Genomic DNA, 13,532 nt, shown 5'->3' with positions numbered 1-13,532 from the left:
TGGTTTACTTTAATACTCGTTTCAAATAGAGCCATCCCATACAAATGGAAGACTCTACCTCATCTGTATCTGCTTAACTGTAACTAAAAAATTCAATAGCACTCTCTTTCCTCACCTGAGAACTGAGCACAGCAGATGTCGCCAATGGTTGGGTAAAAATCCGAGCGTGGAGACACCTGACCACAGTACTCGCTAAGGGATGCCTGAAGTTCAGCAAGCTTATCTGCAAATATAGATCACACCTTAGACAAAAGAAATACAACTCTACACATCATCTTCATTTCTGCATGTTGAATCTCTTGAAGTGCTATCCTGAGCACAACTCGAGAAAACTGACTTACGTCCACTTTGTAGTTTTTGGCAAAAGAAGTCTTCTGGAGTCTGAATGTGGGAAACCACACCACAGAACTCATCGCCTACATTCAAAGTTAACACTTTTGGGATTAAGTCTCTTCTGTCTACAACAATTTTGTTTTCAGCTGTCATTTTTACAACATCTTCAGGCTCACCTTACCAGAAAACAGAAAAGTAAGTCATTTTGGTTTCATTAATCCAATTTTTCAGTTTTTCAGGCCCAACCATGCTTTTCACACTTCTAGGCCTTAACCCATGCTGTTCTCCCTGCCACCCCCCAAAGTCCTCCCAATCCCCAGCAGCCTGATAAATTCCTGCTCAGTGTGGTATCTCTCTCTCCAAATCTGTATGAGGTGCCTTTCCCAGGGGCTCCCACGCACCCCGCACTTCCGCATTCACACCAATTCACAATCTTCTGTGTCTGTACCACACACCTCCGCAGTGCAGGAAAGCAGACATTGCTCAGAGGATTTCTGTTCCTTCTACGGGATGCCCCTACAGCATCTGCGATTACTGATGACTGCCTCCTAGAAGCCTTTACCCCACTGTTACTCTAGCAACATTTCCCCCTTCTCTTCCCACCTCTCCCATCACAGTTTCTCACTCGTGTTGTGGGCCCTTCACTACTGTTCCTCACTCCACACTACCCTTAGGACACCACCACCACTTCTGGTTTCAACCATGACTACTATAAGACCAGGGAGTGTTTGGATTTCACCCCTCCAGATGGCAAAGAACTACTGAAAGTTTTTCAGCAGAGCTGTCACCCCAAGCCTTCTGTTTCAGGGGTATGGCACAGGCAGTAGTATAAGAATACAGACAGGAGACAGAAAGATCAAATAAAAAACTTGTTGAAATTGTCTTGAATGTTAAGAATTCCTGAACTTAAAAAAAAAAATGGCAACAGGAAAAGGCAGAAAAAAGTATACATACAAAGAACACTTGGGAAGAAGAATCAATAAAGACTTGATCTTTACTGATAACCAATCAGAGCAAGAGATGGGCAGTGAAGAAGGTATAATTAAGCATGAATTAAGTCTGTTTACGTAACAAGATGCATCCAATCATGGCACCATTAATCTGGAAATCGCCTCTAGATGAATGAGCAGAAACAAGGAAGTATGTCTTCATCTAAAGTAGTCGTGCGCTTCTTAACGACATTTCAGACTGCATATATGACAATGGTCCCACAAGATAATAGGAAGTTGAAAACTTCCTATCACCTAGTGATGTTGTAACAATGCAGCGCAATGCATTACTCACGAGTTTGTGGTGATGCTGCTGGAAACAAACCTACTGAGTTGCCAGTACAGCCCATACAATTACAGTAGCAGGCTGTACCACCTACTTTGCGTAAGTGCATTGTAGGTTATTTGAATAATGACCAAAGTACCTACTGACACATTTCTTAGAAAAAAGCCCTGTTGTTAAGTGGCACATGACTGTAAACGATAAAGGAGCAAAGTAAAGGAGAAAGTAGGCTACAAGAAACAACACACAAGACTAGCAATGAGAAAATAAAATGCTCATAGCAAAACTTCTTGGTTCACGTTAGACTAAATGAAAAGTACACACGTAAATAAAAAGTAAGAATTTTAAAAGAAACACCATCCTACTAGAATGGAATGTTATAGCCCTGTTTATTATTGCTGGAATACCCAAAAAAGGAAAAAGAAATTAAACTAAGGAAATGTTAGCTAAAATCCCTCAACCCAAAGTGTTATCATATTTAGTGCTTTGCAATCTCTGATCATTACCACATCAAGGATTAATCTGAAAGACAAGGAAGACAACTAGGCTGGGAACACTGAGATTAGCAAGAGCATGTCACGAAATAAAAAGTATCATCTTTTGTGTATAAAGTTTATAAGAGTGGCTAGCATTTCCATAGAGCTGACACTGTGACAGTTGTGCTTTTTATGTTTAGTAGAGAAAATCCTCTTCAATTACTGAAGTCACTATACTGTTCACTAGTAATGTGCATACTCACTCTGATCTGCACTTTGCTTCTTAGAATTTTGTCCCTTAGGTATCAAGCCATATCCCATTTCTACAAGCACATGGTCTAAGAGTTTTCCTAAAAGTAATTAAGAAAACATATCTACATTGAGATATATACTAAATATTAAGGAAAAGCATAAATACAAAACAAATGAGTCATAATTACATGATTTAGAGATTATAGCTATTAACACACTGGCATATTTCTTACCAGTTCAGTTTCTATGTACAAAATATGTTTTAGTAATGCTCAGCTTCAAAAATGGAGGCAAAATTCCATCATTACTTGGCAGAAAATTTAATGAAAAGATTTCACTTCAAAATTCTGATTAACATGAAAGATTTAGTACCACCTTACTGGCATGCTTAGAAAGACCACTATTTATGGGAAAATAATGAATTCAAGACACAAGACTACTTATTCTCAGACATAAAGTATGGCTGATACAAGCGTAACCCAACACCTCAAGTTCTCTGAAATAATGTCCAAACTCTGAAGTCATAATATGACACATACACACCAATGAAACAAAACATAGATTTTACACTTAATCTCATAATAGGATTAACTGCATTTTCTACCAAGTCACCGACCTATGCTAAGCCTCTAAAAGTAATACTATGCTAAGCCTCTAAAAGTAATACTGTGGAAACTGAGAGGCAATTACAAGCACACTGTTAAGTCACTTTTCAAGCAGGTATAAAGCCAGAACGAAAGAACGGGGTTCCAAAGTGTTCCCATTCCCACAATTTGAACCCCATGTACTTACAGTCTCAATACCAACAAAATAGACTTCTTTAAAGGTTGTTCAAAGAAAAGCAACAATGATAAAAATGAATGGAGAGAGAAACTTCTGAATTTCTCAATAAAGGAGTAAAAACCAGGACCAGGTAATATTGTGGCAATAGCAAAAAGATCATATAGTTATCCCCATACTACGTCTACATCTAGCCTGTTAGTCCACTCAGTTCTATGAATTTGTGCCATGTCTGACTACCAACTACAAGAGCAGGGCCAAGGCCATGTTTCCACTCACAGGCTGAATGGCCAGAGCAGAGCTTACCTGGCCTCCTTTCATGTTTCTATTTCTTTTCTGAGTAACAGGTGGAGACTAAATAATACATTAAACACCCCATTTAAAAAGAAAGATATCGGGTCTCACCTGAACTTGGCAGCATCACATCCACAGCAAAGGTAACCACTTCCTCTTTTAAGATGTTGACAATCTTTACAGAGCAGTACTGCTCCATCAGCAGTGATTTAATAGTTTGGATACAATCATTGCTCCAGTTCCCTTCTGCTGGGATAACATCAGCCACAAAGCACTTTATGGCCTGAAAGATTTTGTGCAAGTTACTAAAAGAAAAATCAGTATTTGAAAATGACTTTTTCTAATTATGTGATTTTAAAAGATGTGCTTCATGCAGAAAAATTATCAAAAATCTTCGAGTACCAACCAGATGAACAATTCTGTGCGTAATTGTTTTTCTCTGGGTACTCTATCCACAATGCTTTGACTGTGGGGACTTGAAGCTTGAGAAGCTGATGAGAGGATAACAATTATCCCTCAATTACACGTGAGTTCAGGTCACTTTCAAATAGTGTAATAAATATAAAAGGGCAGATTGGTAAGATGTGCCTAAAAATGCTAAGTTTTTCCCCCAAGGTAGCACTTAGCCGAGGAAACCAACGGATGTTTATCTAGGGAGAAAGGATGCGCCAATAGGCACTTGTGGCAGAACAGAACAAGCCAACAGTGCATCCATCAAAACATTAAAAACAGTTCCTCGGGGACACTACTGGGAATTTAGAAAGAAGAGACTCACACAAGGAGGAAACAAGTCAATGTTTCTGTTTAGTCGCTGAATTCTGTTCACTGGAATTATTTCCTCATTTCCATAATCAATATATAAGACTTGTGCCTTCTTCTGCAGCATATCGACATCCTGTATAATTGCTCTGTTCCAGGTCTGAAATGAAATAAAATGGTCCTCTACTCCAGAGCTGCCCTTCACCATCTTTTCTTTTGTAATGAACTGACAGTATTACAGATGTCCCCCGTTTTCCCCCCAATGCCGGCCTCCACCCAGCCCCTGACCAACCCAGGCCTTCCCAATACTACTGCCTGTGTCCATGGGTTACACCTGTATCATATATGTTCTTTGGCTAATCTCCTCCAGTCCCTCCACGCCCCCTCCACCCAGAGATCTGTCAGTCCGTTCCAGGCATCCATGTCTCTGGACCTATTTTGTCTGTCAGTTTATTTTGTTCATTAGATTCCACATATAAGTGAGATCATGTAATAGTTGTTTTTCTCTAATTGGTTTATTTCACTTGGCATAATATTCTCCAGGTCCATCCACGCTGTTGCAAAGGATAAGAGCTTTTGTTTTTTATAGCTGCATAGTATTCCATGGTTGTAAATGTCCCACAGCTTTTTTATCCACTTATCTACTGATGGGCCCTTGGGCTGTTTCCAGATCTTGGCTATTGTAAATAGTGCTGCTATGTACATAGGAGTGGCATATATTCTTTCTGATTGGTGTTTCGGGATTCTTAGGATGTATTCCCAGGAGTGGGATCGCTGGGTCAAACAGCAGTTCCATTTTAATTTTTTGAGGAAACTCCACAAGGCTTTCCATAATGGCTGCACCAGTCTGCATTCCCACCAGCAGTGCACAGTACACTAAGGTCCCTTTTCTCCACACCCTCACCAGCACTTGTTGTTTGTTGATTTATTGATGGTAGACATTCCGGAAGGTGTGAGGTGATACCTCATTGTCGTTTTAATTTGCATCTCTCTGATGATTAGTGACTTTGAGCATTTTTTCGTATGTCTACTGGCGATCTGTGTGTCCTCTTTGGAGAAGTGTCTATTAGCATTTCACAATCTTAGGTTAAAAAATTCTCAATAAATCTATAGAACATGCAAAGGAAAAGCTAATTGTTCTATTCCAGGGCACTCAATTAACAAGTTAACATAACTTTCTAATAATCTTGCTAAGAAATCCCCCAAATTGTCTAATAAAGCCACTTTACTGTGCACAAACACTGCCAAGCTATTCTAGCCCAGTAGATTCTATGACACCCTGATGCCTCAGCTACACAAATAAACACAAGCTCTAAAACTAGCAACCAGCCTGTAAGCAGCACCTGAGGAGCCCATAAACAGAGCTGGGGAGGGCTAGCGCAGGGAGGGAGTAACGAACAGAGCCTGGAATGCTGCCGGAGGAAGAAAAACAGGAGTCTGACCAGTCTCGCTTTTAAGCCACCTAATGCATCATTAAAAGCTCTGGTGTCAAGTTGATATAGCCAGAGTAAATTAAAACATCTTATTAAATAATTCACTTCAACAGAGGTTACCTGGTCAACAGTGTACTTGGCAACACAAACCTCCCCCTTCACAGGAATATAACCGTCCTCATGCTCCGTATCTGCATATGTTTCCTTTAAGCTCGCAGAGAGTCGGTTCATGCACTCTAACACTTCTGAGGAATGTAACTGCACATAAAAGTCACTTGGGTCTTTGAATTCAGTAACTGCACCCTTCCAAAGATAGAAAATGTAATAATTCACTAGGAACACAGACAAATGTGCATTTCTTAAAACTTTAAAACTAAGACAGTAAACGTCGCAGACAGTTTTTGCAATTTTTATCAATTTCATCAGATTAAATTTTGCAGCTACCTTATGAATTCAAAATAGAAAACAATAAAATCCACAGTTCTTTGGATCTCTGTGAAGCTTAAACAACAAATACCTTTATTTCCATGGTTTTCCTGAGTTGTAGACTTCTCAAATCAGAAAACATTATTTTATCAGCACAAATGGCTATTTCTTTAGTAACTCCGAAAGGATAGTCACTCTGGTTTGAAAAAAACAGATACACGAGTTACATACAAGCACACGTTTCAATGATACTGTGGCCATTATTTTCTGGAATCAAGATCAAAATAGCCTGACTCTTAGGCTTGAAAAAGAGAATAGAGAAATAGTGTACACCTTCAAGTGTTCCTAGAAGGCACTCTCTACAGGCAGTGTGCACAGCATGGGGCCACCCAAGAATCATGCCACACTGGTAAAGGTAATGTTGAGTTTATTAAAAAGGGGTGTGTGTGTTAGTTTTTAAGTTTGCACTTGGTAACATTTTTGGAGGAATAACTACTTGAGGAAGTCAGACTATATACAAATATTTTTGACAGGGTCTGGGAATTCATGATTTATTACATTTCAGCACAGTAGCCCCTGGGAAGAGTCAGCCCCTGGGAGGAGTCTGGCCCCTCACCCTGGGACTCATCCCTAATGAAAGAGGAAACAGCCCTCCTGCCTTGGGACAAGACCTCCTCTTACCCCCCCCTGCCCGGAATAAAACTTCTAGGAACCCCACTGAAATGTGAACTTTTTTTTTTTTTTTTTTTTTTTTTTTAGTATCAGCCAGAGAAGGCTAAAAATGATCTATAAATGATTTGGACACACCAATTTCTTCAGATTATGAATGACTTAGCCCATACCGTTATCTAAACAGAAGATAGGTATTAACAGAAAAAAAGCTCATTAGCCCCATTAGAATCTGGTGGACAAGCCTAGAGAAGGTGTGGGTGCAGGACTGCAGAGAAGGGACTCTCACTAGCCCATGTGGTTTTACACTGAGACACAGCCATTGCAAGTCCTTTCTGGGAAAAGGCTGGGCATAAACAATTCTCCGTGACTCCCAACAGTCACCAAATCAACCGCTGGGGTGTGCGGATTCATTCGGCAGGAAGCTTGCTCCACAATAAGCGATGGTGAGATGCAGACACAAGTCTGTGTCATACCTCGTTTGTCACGCCCACGGTTCTTGTTTCAAAGGGTGACTTGTTATCTTCAAGTCTGTGGAAACTGAAATAAAGCAACTGATTGTAAAATTCTTACAGTACAGAGCCAATTAGGAGTAAGGCCCCCAATTATGTAAACTTTTCAATCAACAAAATCCAGAAAGAGCAAAGCAGCTTCCTCCAGACAGAATCACAGTAGCAGCAACTGTCTAAGCAATGGTCCACCCTGCGCGCACAAGCGCTACCTCCAAAAGCTTGCTAATGAAGGGAGGTAGCCACAATCTCCAAGCTTCAGTTTCCTTATCTGTAAGATGGAGGTAACTCCTACATCAACTAAACAGTTTTGAGGATCAAATGAGGTAACAGGTGTGAAACTGTTTTGTTAACTGGTAAATAGCACACAGTAAGATTTATGTATTTCAAAATCACAATCCAGTAAGCTCTGTAAGAGTTCCACCTCATTCAAATTCAGTAAAGTATACATAATTAAAAGCTTTCTAAACTCTAACCATTAAAAAAAGTCACTTAAGGTCTTAAATCTTAATGTGTCCAACCTAATAAAATCATGTTTATGAAAACCCCTAAGTGTGTAGAGTTGCTGTGCACTTCAGATTTGCACACTTTAGGTTACACCTCAGTAAATAAGTACAAGGTGGTAACTTCTACATAGTTGTGGCCTGCTTACCTGGTGTGATCCTTACAGTATCAGGAAAAAAATGTTAAATATTCTCTAATGACTAGAAACACACACTTACTTTTGCTGCACAGGCTTGCACACGACGCTGTGTGCTGACCAGTCTCTTCTCTGGCATGCTATGGAGCAATAGTATGTCTGCTTGCACTGGGAACACCTCTGCGACCCTACAGGATACAGCCCGTAACATTTTATTCCAAGTATCTGTTGCCCAGAGCAAGACAATTTCAAAGACCAGGCACATCAAATACCATTCCATTAATCACATCAAGATTATGTGAAGAGGCTTATGCTGTTTATAACTAGGTGTTAAGATTAAACTTTTGACACTCTCTCAAAGTGCAGAGAAAGGGGGAGGACAGACCGGAACATAACTGGTCTTTGCTAAAGTAGAGCCAGGCACACTATAAACGGAACCAAAGGAAACAAAATATGTGGCAGTGAACAGACTTGTGCAAGCAGACTCGGACGTGGCTTATCTTGTGCCATTAAAAAAAATACAAAACAGCCCTGGCAGGTGTGGCGCAGTGGTTAGAGCACTGGCCTGCACACTCAAGGCCCTCAGGTTTGATTCCTGGTCAATGGCATGTACCTGGGTACCAGGTTCAATCCCTGGCCCTGGTCAGGGTGCATGCGGGAGGCAACCAATGGATGTGTGGCTTGCACATCCATGTTTCTCTCTCCCTCTCTCTCCCTCTCCCCCTTCTTCCCTCCCACTCTCTCTAAAAATCAATGGAAAAAATATCCTCAGGTGAGGATTAACAAAAAACAAAATAAAAAACCAAAAGAGCCCTGGCTGGGTAGCTCAGCTGGTTAAGCATCATTCTGATACACCAAGGTTTCAGGTTCAATCTCCAGTTAGGACACATACGAGAGGCAACTGATTGATGTTTCTCTCTCCCTTTCTCCCTCTCTCTCCCTCTCTAGCCCCACTCTCTAAAATCAATAAGCATGTCCTCAGGTAAGGATTAAAAATCCCATTAGCTTCCAGGCAGAAAAAAACAAGTTATCTAAAAACAAAGAAACAACAAAACCAAGCTGGCCTCAAATGCCTCCACTCTAAAAGAAAAAGAAAAAAACAGAGGAGCTAAATATCCAAATAAGCACATGAAAAACTTCCCAAGACCAGTGATAATGAGAGAAATACAAATTAAAAGCACAATGAGATATCACTACACACTCACAAGAAGGGCTAAAATGAAAAAGACTGAAAACCCCTAATGCAGACAAAGATGTGAAAGAATCAGGACTCATTACCATAGCAATGTAAAACCAGACAACTACTTTCGAAGATGGTTTGGCTGTTTCTTAGGAAGTTAAACATACACCTACCCTTCTGACTCAACAATTCTCCTCCTAGGCATGTACCCAAGAGAAATGAAACATATGTCCACATAAAGACTTGTGCAAAAACATGCAGAGAGCTTTATTCATAACAGTCAAAACCCGGACGCAGCAAAATGTTCCAACAAAAGAACAAATAAACAAATTGTGGCATAATCGTACAACAAACTATTAGTCAGAGACAAACACAAAAATAATTAATGTACAAACAACAGCATGGATGAACCTCAAAAATTATTCTAAATGAAAAAAGCTTCATACGAAAGAGCCCATACTGTATTATTCCGTGTATATGAAATTCTGGCAAAATTAATTTATGATAAAAACAACAACAGTGGTTGCCTCTAGGGAGCACGGTGATGGGGAAGTGGCATCAGGAAACTTCCTGAAAAGGAGGAAACATTCCATTATCTTGATGGGGTGTAAGTTTGTGCATTTTAATGCATGAAAGTTTTATCTAAAAAAAAAAACTATAAAAAATAATCAAGTAAAGCAGCAGTAAGAGTGGGAAAGTATGGCTGAAGAAATGATAGCATGCTGACAGCTGTTGAAGTTGAGAGATGGGTGTATGATGTATATATATTATTCCATTTATGCTTAGTATATTTTAAATTTTCTGTAATCAAAATATTTTTCAAATGTGTAAGGGAATAATCTAACACAACTGAGAGCAACATGCTTACCAAACAGGCCACAGCGATGGCAAGTAGTTGACCGAAGAGGAGGTCCTAAGGATTTGAAGAGTGCTGGATTATTTATGGACAAGGAATTCTCAACCAACTTGTGTATTTTTTTTGACTTTGCAGGAGACACATTATTGCTAGGCTTCTATTGAGAAAAGAGAATAGCAATATTAAAACTTGGTAATAACATTTAAAATATACTAGATTTGGAATTTCCTCTTCTGGGAAGATCAAAATCTATGTTTCCCATTAAGTACAACTGAAAACCCTGGACTTACATGTAAAACAAAAATAAACCTAGTCTGAAAGAAGGAAGCAGACAGGCTAGGAACTCTGGCACCCACAGAAGGATACGGAAGTGGGTTTCCTGACTTCTCTTATTGCCTCATATATCCCAGAAAAGGTGCTGGAGAAACCAGCAATCCAGAAACACCAAAGGGTGCAGACAATAAAAACCCCAACCAAATGCTTGCTCTCTCTAGCCAAAAGACCAGGAAAGGGGCAGTCTAGCAAGACAAAAAACTTTTACCAATAACTACTCTACTCTAGACAAACACCATGGAAAAAACTGTGGCCCCACTTCCACCAGCAAAGGTAGAGTGGGGAGCCGAGACTTCCACGTTGCCCAGGCTATAATGAGGTACCCATCCCCCAACCAGGATGGTATGAGAGAAGGCCAACAAAGGAGGAAGTCAGCACTTCATCCCTGTAGGGTTTCCCTGTGGAGACCACATGGGAGCCTGGACTTCCATCTGGCAGTAAGGAGCACCACCCCCACCCCCCAACTCACCACCAACGGGATGGTGTTAGAGGACACTTAGTGGACAGTCAGGACTTTCTCACTACCATTCAACAGTAATGAATGTCTCCAAATCCTCCCACCTCCCAAACTCCCTATGACCTGCCCACTCTCTGCCCACCTTACCCCACCTCACCCCACCCTCACCCAGCAGCAAGGAAGAGCACCCCTTTGGTGTCAACAGAGGCTGAGTGGGGAGCCTGAACATCTACTCCCACCTGGCAGCACCCCCCTTCTCCTGATGAAGCAGTGTCAGAAGTTGGCTAAAACAGAAAATTTAAGGAACATACAGTTTCATAACACAGTACCCAAAATGTCTCAGTTTTAATAGAAAAAACCTGTCATACTAAAAACCAGGAAAATTACAAGTGAATAAAAAAAATGAAAAAATGCCAACATCAAGATGACAAATGTTAAATTTATCTGAAAAGATTTTAAAGCAGCCGTCAATGCTTCAAAACAAGCAGGCATGAATATGCCTGAAACAAAAGGAGAGGCTCAGGAAGGAACATTAGATACAAGAAAGGATCAAGCGGCCCGGCTGGTGTGGCCCTGTGGGCTGAGGGTTGTCCCATGCACCAGGAGGCCACCAGTTTGATTCCCAGTCAGAGCACATGCCAGGGTTGTGGGCTCAATCCCTGGTTAAGGGTGTGCAGGAGGCAGCTGATCGATGTTTCTCCCTCATTGATGTTTCTCTCTCCCTCTCCCTTCCTCTGAAATCAATAAAAACATGTATGTATTTTTAAAAAGAACCAAATAAAAAGTACAATAACAAAAATTAGAAACACAATGAGCGACCTCAACAACAGAATGGAGAGGAGAGAGGAAAGAAATAGTGAACCTGAAGATCAAACTACAGAACTTGCCTAATCTGAACAAGAGAGAGAAAACAGAGTGGGGGAAACTGCAAATGAGCAGAGCGTTGGGACCTCAGGGACTATAACAAAAGATCTAACATTATACCTTTGAATAGTCTCAGACGGAAAGGAGATCGAAGGCAGGGCTAGAGAAGTACTCAAATAAATAATGACCAAAATTTGGTAAAAGAGATAAATCTACAAATGCAAGAAACTGAGCAAACCTCAAAGAGACTAAACTGAAAGAACTACACACCTGAGTCAAATTTCTTAAAGCTAAAGACAACAAAAAAAGCTTAAAAGCAGAGAAAGAGGAATGACATCTTACAAAGAAGGGAAAAACAATTAACAAGAGAACAGATTTTTCACAGAGGCAGAAGGAAGTGGCACGACATTTAAGTGCTGAAAGAAAAGAACTGTTAACTAAGAAACTTATCCAAAAAAATTCTTTCAACAAATGAAGAGGAAATCAAGACATTCTCAAATAAAAATAAGAGAATTTGTCACTAGCAGATATGTCTTAAAAAAATGGTAAGATTAGTAGCTACCCAGGGTTAAGGCAAGGATAGGGGCAGAGGAAGTGGATCTGGCCATACAAAGGCACATAAGGGCTCCTGGTAGTGATGGAAATATTCTGTCTCTTGAGTATCAATGTCAGTATCCTGACTGTGATATTGTACTACAGTTCTGCAGCCTGTCCCTCAGGGAGAAACTGGGTAAAGGCTACACAGGATCTCCATTATTTCTTGCAACTGTACATCAATCTACAACTACCTGAAAAGAAAAGGTTGAATTTTTTAAAAAGTTCTATGTTAAAGAAAAGGAAGTTTGACCTCAAATAATACCTGAATATTGAATAATTATTAATGCAATACAAAAACAACACGTTTAGAATCTTTTACCCAAACAAAAACACCAAATAGGAAGTAAAACAAAACTTACACTATTTGCTTGTTTGGGTGGTGAATTATTTCCAATATTTAATGGTGACACTGACTTTCCTGGGGAGGCAAAACACAAAGCCTAATAAAAGCCAAATATTTACTCCTGAAAGTGTAAAATACCATAACTAGGTAAGATTCAAATAAAGCTATGCCATAGTAGTCTTAAAGCTACACTATAAATAAGCGATATCCTACTTCTCTGAAATTTCATATTCAGTATGCAGCAGAAATTAGGGGAATAATTCCCTTTTTGTTACACAAAATACTAAAAAAAATACCTATAGACAAGGGTGAAAATTTATTAATGATTCATCCTGCTTCATCAAGAACATTCTTAAGAAATGTCATTTGTCTTTTTTTTGGTTTTTGTCTTGGCTCCAAGTGGATGGCAATGAAAACCTCAATGACCACTAGCCCAGTTGGTGCCTCTGCCTAAAGTTGGGCTAATAAAGTGCCAACAGTTTACCCACCTTGGTTTTTACACATCAGTGTAAAGTCAGCACAACTAAAAAGGCAGATGATGTTTTAATATTAATAGAGAAATAGTCTGATCTGTTGGAGAACCCCAGAGGCCGAAGGGCCACACTCCAAGAACGTACATCACCAAGAGGTTAAAAGGTCCCATCGCAGGTGTTAAAGAGGCTGAATTCCACCAGGGTCCAGCCTCCTTAAATAGCAGGTTTTTAGACTGAGGAAAAAAGGAATGATTTTTTTTTTAAAGTGAAACAAATTAATGCCTTAGCTATATCTTTGTGAGCTATTACATGCAGAAAGTCAGCAGAGTACTTCATGCAAGTAAAACATGGCCAATCTGTAAAGCACCCACAAGTCATAGTGTTTCCTTTCCTTCTACATTCCTAGTATGTATAGTCCTCTGGAAAAAGCTCATCTGTATTCATTGTCTCCCCAGGAATCATTTTTGGGATTAATCTAGCCAAAGATGGCCAGTTGATATCTGATTTTCCCTTCTAAATTAATATTTAAATGCAAATACTGTATGGTAGCCATTTGGCTATCGTGTTAACAGCCCACTGCTGGGCC

At 39.9% G+C, this 13,532-nt stretch overlaps 1 protein-coding gene across 1 annotated transcript in view; it reads right to left on the bottom strand.

Moving 5' to 3' along the window:
- TDRD1 (tudor domain containing 1) overlaps positions 1–13,532 on the bottom strand; it is a gene marked incomplete at both ends in the record, with an annotated part of 28,745 nt that overhangs the window by 14,828 nt on the left and 385 nt on the right. The window contains 11 exons of the mRNA XM_081157884.1: positions 116–223; positions 342–509; positions 2,345–2,431; positions 3,519–3,690; positions 4,183–4,326; positions 5,720–5,902; positions 6,117–6,221; positions 7,171–7,234; positions 7,926–8,031; positions 9,892–10,036; positions 12,490–12,548. Coding sequence (XP_081014010.1) covers positions 116–223; positions 342–509; positions 2,345–2,431; positions 3,519–3,690; positions 4,183–4,326; positions 5,720–5,902; positions 6,117–6,221; positions 7,171–7,234; positions 7,926–8,031; positions 9,892–10,036; positions 12,490–12,548 — 1,341 coding nt within the window. The remainder of the gene's footprint in view (positions 1–115; positions 224–341; positions 510–2,344; positions 2,432–3,518; positions 3,691–4,182; positions 4,327–5,719; positions 5,903–6,116; positions 6,222–7,170; positions 7,235–7,925; positions 8,032–9,891; positions 10,037–12,489; positions 12,549–13,532) is intronic.

This window comes from Miniopterus schreibersii, assembly GCF_964146895.1.
Source record: "Miniopterus schreibersii genome assembly, chromosome: 14".
Classification (NCBI taxonomy): domain Eukaryota; kingdom Metazoa; phylum Chordata; class Mammalia; order Chiroptera; family Miniopteridae; genus Miniopterus; species Miniopterus schreibersii.
The sequence above is the reverse complement of the archived record's forward strand: the minus strand, read 5'-3'. Positions and strand labels throughout refer to the sequence as shown.